Source organism: Mytilus trossulus, chromosome 9 (assembly GCF_036588685.1).
Source record: "Mytilus trossulus isolate FHL-02 chromosome 9, PNRI_Mtr1.1.1.hap1, whole genome shotgun sequence".
NCBI classification, from domain to species: domain Eukaryota; kingdom Metazoa; phylum Mollusca; class Bivalvia; order Mytilida; family Mytilidae; genus Mytilus; species Mytilus trossulus.
The window spans coordinates 51,591,261-51,603,391 of NC_086381.1; the positions used below are offsets into that span (position 1 = coordinate 51,591,261).

The 12,131-nt window shown below is 31.3% G+C and overlaps 1 protein-coding gene across 1 annotated transcript; it reads right to left on the bottom strand.

Annotated features, from left to right (window-relative positions):
* Positions 1-715: 715 nt before the first annotated feature.
* Positions 716-8,316, bottom strand: LOC134684738 (glutamate receptor ionotropic, delta-1-like). Its single transcript, XM_063544045.1, has 5 exons — positions 8,197-8,316; positions 6,591-6,918; positions 5,539-5,756; positions 1,999-2,261; positions 716-1,414 (listed from the first exon to the last, which is right to left on the bottom strand). Exons 1-5 carry the CDS (start codon positions 8,314-8,316, stop codon positions 1,099-1,101), a joined length of 1,245 nt encoding a protein of 414 aa, XP_063400115.1. The 3' UTR covers positions 716-1,098.
* Between the last annotated feature and the right edge of the window lie 3,815 nt (positions 8,317-12,131).

The following is a 12,131-nucleotide window of genomic DNA, read 5'->3' on the forward strand; positions in this document are numbered from 1 at the left end:
AACGGCTATTTTCACAGCGATTAGACAATTCCAGTGCACCGTTACGATTCAAATATGATGAAATGGTATAGATAAACCTTGCAGCTGAGTAACTATTGACAAATACATGCTACATTTAAGAAAAACGAGTGTAAAGATTTTACCTATATCTACCGTCGCCATATTGGGATAATCGTAATTGCAGTTACTATTATCTCTTTAATACCAGTGGCCTTTAACCTACAAAAATGATGTATTACAAACCTAGCTTTAAAATAGGTTATATATCATGCATATTATAAAGTTTGTCTTTTCGTAGAACACACAAGGTGCCAGGATTGATCAAACGAAAGACCGACTATATGGTAAAATATTGAGAAAACACAAGGTCCACACAAAATATGTACGTGATAGTTGATGTTCATGTAAACACACACTGTGACGAAGTACAAAGCTGAAAAGAAACCTGTAAATGTTTTAAGCGTTTTTAATCAAATATAAACATTGACATTGATAAATTAACAATGTTTTAAATCTATACGATTTTAGATTAGTATAAAGGTGTAGCAATATGTAAATCGAACAGTTCACTATTGTTTTAGTGGTTGTCTAAAATATAAAAGATTATCTGTTCATGTATAAAACATGTCGTTCATATGAGATCTTTATTATGTTATACTTAAAATGAAAATTATGTTACTACTGCTCTGCAGTCTAAACACCATCTTGACATCTACATTATTGTGTATGTCGGTGTTCGTTTCTCTGTGGTCATAATATTCTATTAACGTACATCATAAATTTCGTATAAATCTTTTACTTTTAAGATATAATGATCAGGATGTTTTACTTGTATGTCCTTATTTAACGCCGTATCAAGGCAGGTTTTCTTCATTTGAAATCATTTCGTTTCGGTTTACATTCTTTGGTATTTCACCGGTTAGCCGAGACCTTGCACGTTTTTTGAACCATATTTGACATCTACGTTTGAAACATTCAGTGAGTAAAGATAAGAGTGCTAAGCATATCCCCACTCCAATAAGGTACAGTGCAATCTGCACATCAAAAATTGTAATTAGTTTTGCTCGCGTCAATAATAGTTCATGACCTCTATGTTTTTCATATTGATTGCGACTCAGTATTTTCTTCATTTGAAATCATTTCGTTTTCGTTTACATTCTTTGGTATTTCACCGGATAGCCGAGACCTTGCACGTTTCTTGAACCATATTTGACATCTACGCTTGAAACATTCAGTGAGTAAAGATAAAAGTGCTAAGCATATCCCAACTCCAATAAGGTACAGTGCAATCTGCACATCAAAAATTGTAATTGGTTTTGCTCGCGTCAATAATAGTTCATGACAAGAATGAAGTTTTGGCCAAATCTTTGACATCCAGAGATCAATGAGTCCACTCTCTAGTACTGCCATTATTCTGTAATTAAACGAGACAGATAGTCATGACGTCATGACGTATACAATAATATTTATAAATATAGGTCATATATGTTGTATAATTGTTGTATGTTGATCATGATGAAGAAAAACAATTCAAAAATTGTGAAATACTTTGCGAAATATTTCGTTTAGAAAATTGAAATAACATTTGATAAATTGTATGCCTCCAATACGAACTCTACTGGATTTACCTACATCGGGAACGCTCAAAGGCAAATTTAAATGAACCAATGCAAAGGATGTTTGAGTAAAGACATACGTCAAGAACTATGTGACTAATTGGACATACAAATGATTACCTAAAAAATATACAATCAACTTTGACCGAGGAAGTTTGAACCGTGGTCTCTTTGTATTTTTTTTCTAAGAGGACTATTTATGAAAAATTATTCTAAGTCATGATAGTACCGAAACACTGAATACTGAAAAATTCAAGGCAGACCGAGAGAGAGAGAGAGAGAGAGAGAGAGAGAGAGAGAGAGAGAGAGAGAGAGAGAGAGATTTATCTCTATTATTCGAAATTAAAAAAAGTATCTATCTTTTCTTTATAGGTAAACTTACCCGTCGGAAAAAACTTTCTGGAATGGTGAGTTGTTAGGTAAACCAAGTGCATACGTTGAGAATATATCAGTGGAGATTATTGATAGTTCACAGCTTTTTGCTACAGATATTTCCATTGGAATGTTGTCCCATACAAACGCATACTCTCCCTCTAAAACCTTTATTATTTGTTTATCATAATCACTGCTGAGAACATTGGGGTCAGTGAAATTGAAATTAACGACACCGTTCCAAAATGATCTTCGCTCCGCCAGTACCGAATTCTAAAAAAAAAAAAAAAATGTACTTTACAGATGAAATCCGAACACAAGTACTAGTAACTATTGAATACAATATCAAATTAGAGTTTACTAGAAGCTATATGTCAAACCATCTTGGATAAATGATGTAATATATATACGTAACATATTTATAATTTGATACCAGTTAAAACAAATCTTTTTATCTTACAATTGGTCGATCGGCTTATTGACCCTATTAAAAATAAATTGACGACATGTTGTTTTCATTATAATTTAATGAATTGAACTATTGTCTGTTATCTACCCGTGGCTGAATATGTTTGAAACTAACATCGACAGAATTCAATTATTACTTCAAAGCACTTCAAAGCAAATGCATATAATTTATTAGGTAAAAAGTAAATTACAAAACAACAAATCTACAATATAGTTTTTAGAGTTATATTGTCACAATATTATCCCTTTGTAGGCAATAATTATTTTTTTCTCTATTTTATACTTTTTAAAATTCAAGTTCGTCAATGGTTTCACTTAATTTGGCCTTCTTCTTTTTTTTAATTCCAGTGTTACTTTTAGTGCTCCAAAGAGATGACTTCGATTTCATCACTTTGAACTTTGATTTATAGGTTCATTTTAAGCACCACTCATCTATCAAATAATTCATTAGAGGAAACGCAAGTTCTAGAAAATTGTATCATATAAGATATATGTATATATATGAACAAAAAATTTGCAAAAGCAAATTTACAGATCTTACATTGTTTGGTTGATGTTCGGACGAATTGTATATAAATAATGTACACAGCCATGTATCACCATCACTGCTGGTGATCAGATGGATAAATCTGTTGTAGAGTTGTCACTGGCTCAGACGTTATAAATATGATTGTCTCTTAAATTTATTTGTAGGATCTTTTACTATTGATAATGTAGCTGATCTGTAAGAATAACATCTTCATGCCTTATATATCATGTACTGTAGAACGACGCTAGATTAAAACTGACGTGGAAAGGTAACACCCGGCCACCCAAAGCTTCATTTTGAAGCGCAAGTGGTCGTGTAGTCTAGCTGGATGGTTACAGTGCAGGCGATTTGGTGTCACGATATCGCAGTAGCATGGTTTGAATCTCGGCCAGGGAAGAGCAAAAAATCGCAAATTTACAGATCTAACATTGTTCGGTTGATGTTTAGACGAGTGGAATATATTTAAATATATCGGATATTGGATTATTGTCTGATAGAAATGATGATCTTCGTCAACGCTAATAAACAAAAGTTAGAAATATTGGTGGATCGATTCGTGTGTTTAACGAAGTGAAAATCATGTCAATATGTCATTATGCTTTGAATATGAACCCTGCTGTACACTTGACATAGACGATTTGCCTTTCATTAAACACGAATCAAAATGTATTATTCGGAACTTAATTTGACAAGTTAATACTTCTGCAGATACAAATAAATAAAACTATTCAATGCGTTGCGTTAACCAGTACAATAAGGTTCAATGGACTCGAGAACTATCAGCTTCGAGGCTGAGCGAGCACACAACAACGAGCCGTCCGAAGCGGTTTTGTTTGAGAGAATAATTTATAAAAAAAAATGTCGGCATATATACAGAGAAGTAAAAAAAACGTTAACTTAAAAACAGTCTAATAAGAGCCTAATTTGTAAAACGTAAAATCACAAAAGTACTGAACTCCGGGGAAAATTCAAAAAGAAAAGTCCTTAAACAATAGGCAAAATCAAAAACTCAAATACATCAAACGAATGTATATCAACTATCATATCCCGGAATTGATACGGGCATTTTATTATTATGAATATAGTCAATTAAATCTGGATTTATAGCTAACTAAACATTTCCCTCGTATTACAGTCGCACTATTATCATCATATTGGCAACAATATGTGAACAAAACAAACAGAAATACTAGTAATTAAAAAAATTAACAGTACAGCAGTCAAAATCTTTATCACTATAAAACACACAAACATACAATAAAGAAGCACAAAAAAGCATATAGACAAAGCACATTTACAAAATTGAAAGACAAGAATACAAAAAAATTGCAATAACACACTAACACAATGACGGGGTGTATAAGTACAGAGCGCCGCCATTGGTATCAAAGAAACACAAACAGGCATGTATACCAATCTCATTAGCAAAAATGAAAAAATATCATAGAACAATAACACAGTATTTATAAAGTAAAAGGTAAAATTAGTATCACCAAAACAGGCTCAGCAGTAAAAGTTATATACTTAGATGATAAACAACGTTAGTACCCATAATCTATACTTCAATCTTTTAATCAGTTTAATTGAAGTCTTGAGCTGGCATGTTAGTTAACTGCTAGTACTCTGTTGTTATTTATGTAGTATTGTCATTTTGTTTATTTTCTTTGGTTACATCTTCTGACATTAGACTCGGACTTCTCTGAATTTTAACGTGCGTATTTATATGTGTTTACTTATCTACGTTGGCTAGAGAAATAGGGGAGGGTTGAGATATCATAAACATGTAAAACCCCGCCGGATTTGTGCACTTGTCCCAAGTCAGGAGCCTTTAGCCTTTGTTAGTATTGTATTATTTTTAATTTTAGTTTCTTGTGTACAATTTGGAGTTAAGTATGGTGTTCATTATCACTGACCTAGTATATATATTTGTTAAGGGGTCAGCTGAAGGATGCCTTTGGGTGCGGGAATTTCTCGCTGCATTGAAGACCTGTTGGTGACCTCCTGTTGTTGTTTGTTATTGTCAGGTTGTTGTCTCTTTTACACATTCCTCATTTCCATTCTCAAATTTTTTCAATACCATCGTGTATTATTTGTGAATTTGGTACAAAATACTTATCAGCAAGGTCTTGGTACATTCCAATGAACTTTTTTAGAAAAGGTAGTATTCAGATGACTTTACATATATAAGTCAATGAATATATAAGCATATCTACTTGAATGTTCCTAATATGCGTGTTTATGAAGACCGGACTTTCACCAAAAGTACGCCAGGAAAATACCGACAAAGTTTTAAATCTTCCATTCGGCTCTTGCCCTTTACATTGAAGTGTTTTTTTCTATTAATATGCTCTTCTTTAACTGCGAATTTGATTGAAAATGAAGGCTAGTTATACTTGGATTATCATGAAGAGTTTATTAGACAAACCATAAATAAATGTTTAATAATTATATACATATTAATCAAACGATCTTGATAAGATAAACAAATTAAAAACGATTTTTTTCAAGTATGTAATATACATGTCTCAGATAACAGCCAGTTAATTTGTTTACCTTAAAGATGGTTTCATACACCGATCCACCAATCGTTCCCCATTTAAATACGTTTTGTCCTACTAGTCCCTCAATGCCTTCGAATGGAAGCGTCTCTTTGGTAATAGTTAAAAAGGCGACAAAATTGCTAGTATATGTCGCAACTATTATTATACAAAATATCCACCAGCAGCTTAGAAATGTTCTTCCTGATGACGAGGCTGGAACGTGCTTACCTCCTTGAGAAAAATATTTTTGTACAGATATTGAAAAGTACTGTTAATAAAGTAATGCGTCCACAAATTTTTAATAATTTAGAACTCGAAGATGTCAACATCATTTTGCAAATGCAACCTTGCGTCGGTTTCACATCACTTGTTACACCGTACGATATTTAACTGAAAGCTTGTTTACATTGATGCGCCTTGGTTGCTATAAAAAACTGGCATTATCATGAATAGTGTCTACGTTGGTTGTCAGAATACAGTTCTTTGTTATTGTTATTGTTGTTTTTCAGGTCCAGTACCAAGTCAGGAGTATGGCAGTTATTATCAAATAGTTCGTTTCTATGTTTGTTGGCGCTTAGTTTTGTTGTTTGCACTTCAGTGTTCCTGTCGTTCATTATTGTTCGCTTCATAGTTGATTTGTTTACCTCGTTTTTAGTTTGTAACTCGGATTTGTTTTCTGTAAAACTTTTTAATGACCTTTGAAAACCGGTACACTGCTGTTGCCTTTATCTCTTGCATTTAAGATTTGGTCATAAGGAGGAACTTTCGATATATATATATATAACATGTTTCTACAAGACGATATGGGTTGGAGCTCCATTTGATTTCTGAAGCAGTATAATTGAAATTTTGCCGTTTTTCAGTAATATATCAAAATCTGCAGTTTTCTTTATATAAAAACGTGAACTTTATATTAGAAGAATTTCGTTTTAAATGTTTAAATACACAATTTTGAAATTATAACGAACACGACAAATAAATCAAAACAAAACAAAATATTTAGAAATTTTGTGCAAGACTATTGATTCTGAATTTCATTTTAATACATTGTTTTATTTCTCTTACCATGCGTTAAAAGTGCTCCATACATATAATAAAATGAATCAGAGAAATGGTGTAGTCCTCTGGTTTTTCTTCTCTGTATGACTTTGCTGTAGAACGGGTTGTACTTTTCAAAGAAAAAAATTAAAAACGAACAAACTGGCACCGAAATCCCAACAAATAAGAACACGGTTGAACTGAAGGGATCAAGTAGTTTAGTCCATCGTTTTTCATTTGGATCAGATTTCTTCACTAGAATTGACGAGAATTCATAGTAATAAGGATGGGTAAAATCCATCACCATTTCTCTTTGTGATTGAACAGTGAGAGCGGTAGCTACCATGTCAACTTCCTGTAAAACGATAAAAGAAGAGTCAACTGATATTTCTTAGGATGAAACTGATTTTCTTTTGCAAATTGGAAGCAACCGATATTTTTTTGGATGCAACCGATATCTTATGGGATGCAACTGATAATTTATTAGATGCAACCGATATCTTATAGGATTCAACTGATATTTTATTGGATTCAACTGATATTTAATGGGATGCACCTGCTATCTTATTGAATGCAATTAATGTTGATGAGAACTATACATTCAGCCTTTTGTATCAATTAGAAAATCTAAACAATATTGGAATTAGATATTCTGTATGAAACATTTGTTCAGCCTCAATTTTCTTCGTTTAAGCGGTGTGATTAAGGTTTTTATTATGATATGCAATGCATTTGTTTAATTACATAAATCTGCAATAGTACTCTATTTTGTTGGTTTTAGACTGCCCTCCCACTTGATCATGTTGATGCACTGATGTCACATTTGAAATTTTGTATCACATTAAAGAAAAAATTAAATCAAAGAGTGTTTGATATTTTAATCTCACAGAGTCAATAATTTTATCGACACGCCAATGCATGTTAGTGCTGTAACTGTATTCGGTGTTTATATTATTAATTGCAATGTCATGTTTTTTATTGCATTGCAAATATCAATGTTTAGTCAGTGAAATCGTTAAAAGAAAAACAATCTATTTCTATAAGTTATTTTAGTCAACTGTCGATTGGTTTTGTAACTAAGCGAACAACGTCCGGATTAATGATTCACTTTTGATGAATGAAATTATTTAACGCTTTCAAAGCATATCTTTAACAGTAATATCCGTGGAAATCCATGACAAATGTCAATTAGATGGAATAAACAAGAATTTTTTATTTATAGAACTAAATCTAATGAATACCCAGATTAACAAACTAACACCAAAAATATATTCATTGGCGGCAGATAAAAAAAAAACCATACAAATATATAATCCATAATGTTAACAAAGCAGCTGCAAATTATTTTGTGAAATAGCTGTTTTTATATATTAATTGATAGCAAGTTTGTTAAAGTGAAGTGTAGGGTTACTAGCTAATAGTTATCAAAGGTACAAGGATTATTATTAGTACGCCAGACGCACGTCTCTTCTACATAAGACTCATATCTATATATTTATAAAGCCAAACAATAATAATATATTAACACTGCCAACTTGATTCATACAGATACACTATTGGGGAAAGTAGTATGTTTTGATATGAAAGCAATACATACAATTTATAAATCAACTACAGATTAATCAATACTTACTTTTCGTTGAAGTTGTCCCACCATACCATTCCAATAACCATTATCTAGTTCTGCTCCCCAGTTACCATCCGGTGGTCCAATTAGATCATATCTGGTTATATAAATGGAACATATATACATGCATTATTAATATAAACTTAGAACATTCAATAATACGATTGAAAGATACTTACGCATTGCAAAATAAAATCATATGTCAAAAGTGCATTCAATTTATTCCAGAAAAGTTTTTTAAATGCAAAACAGATTAGATGCCGTTTTGAATTTTAAATTCAGATTTCTGTGTGGTCATTTTATAAATTTCCTGTTTACAAAACGTCGAATTTGTTCGAAAAACGTAGGATTTTTTGTTATCCCAGTCATAAATAACCTTAGTATGAAGAAGCTAGTACTACTATGATAAATTGGCGATTGTGCCAAATTTTGCCGGACAGAAGTTTATGGAATTGTTATCAAAGGTGCATTTCGTGTACATAAGACTCATCAGATCAAAATAGTTATATAAAGCCAAGCAAGTACATAGTTTAAGAGCATTCAGGACCCACAATTAAAAATAATGTTGTGTCAAATACGGCTAAGGTTAGTTATGACTGGGATAAGAAAATCCTACGTTTTTCGAACAAATTCCAAGATAAAAACGATGATAAAGATACTGTGTAACCTACAATATGACACCAAACAGACCTAGACAATTGTATTGGTAACTATCTATTTTTATTTTTGTTTATATCGAGTTGAAATTGGAATTTAACCAATTTCCGAGTAAAGACGAGAACTTTTTGATTGACACCTTTTATATTTTCATTTATACATTTATGTAACTCCATGTTAGTGATAATGCTTCATTCTCAAACATATTTGTTCTTTGTGTTATGTTAGAACACCTTTGGAAAGGTTTCCGAAATCATGTCAACATCCCGACATGATGACTCGAGCTTAATGTCACCGTTCCGAACGGACATGGCTGTCTTTTAAAGTCTTATACACCCTCTTTAGAAAAGGCTTTTCTGTGGACTGATCATTTACAGTGATAACATATGTCATCCTTGTTTACCCTTTCTTTTGTTTTTTAAATAAAAACAATTATGTAACCTGCAGATGCAGATGTAGAATATATATGATGATTATGCATAAAGTTCAGTATTAAAATAAAGTGCCTTTGGGTTTTTTTAAGATCGTGTAAAAATAACATGTCCATATCAAAATATGATTTTGTTTATAACATCTTATAGGTTTGAATTTCAAGCTGGTTAGATATTAAATTTACTTACGTGAAGTTTAAACCTTCTGACAGTTGTTTCAAAAGCTTCATGGTTATTCCCGTGTATGTTTTTGTTGTGTTATCTAACATTACAAATGGATATGACTTCAATAAAGAAAAAAAAATATACATATTTAATACTCAAACATTTAAACTTTATTTAACAGTAATTAAAGTGAATTTCAGTAACGCACTACACACTGCATGTGCCAAATTTTATTGTGTAATGTAAAATAATATAATAAATGACATTTGAGAAAACGCTACTTCAAAGCATCAAAGTTGAATAGTTCATATAAAAGAGTAAGTTTTGATTTTGTAATAACGTAGAAGTAGACTTTACTTAATCGTTAAATATACATTTAAATACAAAAAATATAACAACAATATACAAAAAACAATATGAAATATGATAATACTACAATACCTTGCAATACCAGAGATAGAGCTCCCGAAAGATATTAATAAGAGGAAATACGATGGAATATCGCTGATTCGTAGAACATGTTAATGTAGTTTGAAGGATAGGTGGTTTTATTTTTATTTTTGTTAATGTATTTTTATTTTTAATCCTTTGCTCATATGATAAAAACACTTTTACGTGTTACTGAAAGATTGAAATTATAAGTATTTGATCAAATCTACCCAGATTTAGAAGACATGTTTTATATGAATAGTATGTACCTTATATTTGTTGGCATATCGTTTGCTTGTTATCCAGTATTAATTAAAATGACTGGTCTATATCACTTATTATATGATACATTAACCATTGCATAGTCACTGTAAATGAAGACAATAGTAGTTAACCGCTGTTCAAAATTCAATTCGATTGAGAGAAAACAAATTTGCATTACAAACTAAAACCGAGGGAAACACATCAACTAAAAGAGGAAAATAAAGAAAACACATAAACACTGAAATGCAACAGAAACACACGCCAGGAACACATGTCGCTATATAGTTTGGACATAAAAAACTAAAAAAAACAAAAAACAAACTGCAATGCAACACACAAACACAAACTATAAGATGACAACTGCCATTTTCCTGACTTGGTACAGGACATTTAAAAATAATAATAGTGGGTGAACTTAATTATGTGGCTAGCAAACCTCGCGCTTTTATTTAAATGTGAATTATTCAACTATGACAACATTACATGACAGGAATACAGTACAATAAACAAAAGAATATTCAGGACAGAAAATTACACAAATTAACAATAAAATAGTTCATTTCTACATGCTAACCATGAAATAACAACGAACACGCAAAACAACACAAGACAGAACACCCAAACGGCACGATAGAACTACGAACTGCCCGTTACAAGATTTTAACACATTACAAAGGGGACATCTAGAATCTAATATTTTACTTACAGGTATTGTGCTGACCAAAAACTTTCTATTATTAAAACCAAATCTTGCATTAGGAAATATGTCTTTGTCCGTCAATACACTTCCGTTAATCTTTATATCTGATAATCCACGCAGGTCTTGATGCCACATAAGCGTATACATAGGAAACCATTTACAATCAGTGTGTGTACATGAATTTTCCTAAAAATACATCAATGTTGTAAAAATAGACAAACGTATATAAAATATAACATACGTAGAATTGACAGTAAACGAAGGATAGCGATGTTCGCTCATCTATTTCAAAATAAGAAGCTTATAAAAAGCCTATTATACATTTATTAAATGTATATGAAAGTAAAAGGGTCTGCTTTCTTGATAGTTGAGATATAAGTTTTTAAAGATGTAGGGGTAAATTATTATCGATATTTTCTTTCATACATTTAATATAAACACTTTTTTCATTGAAAAATTTAAAAAAAATATTCTAAAACGATACGTAATAAGGTAATGAAAAATGCGTGTTGTGCATTTCTAATAGCACTACATAGAGAAAACTAGATGATTCCGAATATCTTACAAAGATAAAGCAAAGAGAAGCGAAGATTCACAAGCAAAGAAAATGTCAATAATGGCGCATCTGGTGTACCAAATTGTATATAGGTATTAGGGGAGATTTTTTAAATGTTCCTATACATAAAAGTATTTGAAACATACGCGTATGGTCATGCCAATATGCGTATACTCAAATTTCATTAAAACATAGATGTGGGTTAATTGACTATTTCAAAGCATAGAAAATGTGTAAGGCCATGCGTTTCAGCTTCTTTAGATTATGTTCATTTTATAAAATGTCGGTTGAGAACTTTTATATTTTTTTGTTATCGTGTATTCCTAGAAAAAGTGGATTTAAAACAGTAATAAATGCAGAATCTTTTATGATCGATTTTCTGCCTACTAATTACAATGTACTGTAGGATCAAATTATTGAATGTTCCCTGGTGAAATAATTTAAAGCAAAGTGGACAGGTAGTACTATGCAGGTATTTCAAAAGGTAGATAGGTAAACAATCTCATTTTTAAATATAATCCTTGTAAGATTGCCATGAAATATAAAAGGGTATTAGAGTTACAAACGACAGAAATTGGTAGAAAATTTGATAAAAACAAATTTTATATGGTAAATTACCAAGCAATTGAGGTTATTGTGTTTATTCAATCTATTGCAAATTTGTTATTTAATTTGATCAAAGCCTATTACATGTATTACGTGACTATAAAGAAAACATATTAATTGGATTATGAAATGA

What these genes read in the sequence shown, in the direction of transcription:
- LOC134684738 (XM_063544045.1), bottom strand. Translation starts at nt 8,316, where the DNA reads ATGTATATATGTTCCATTTATATAACCAGATATGATCTAATTGGACCA. An exon ending in TGGAGCACTTTTAACGCATG is followed by an intron (nt 5,757 to 6,590) that starts GTAAGAGAAATA and finishes ATTTTTCTCAAG; the next exon opens with GAGGTAAGCACGTTCCAGCC. An exon ending in CAGAAAGTTTTTTCCGACGG is followed by an intron (nt 1,415 to 1,998) that starts GTAAGTTTACCT and finishes GTTTAATTACAG; the next exon opens with AATAATGGCAGTACTAGAGA.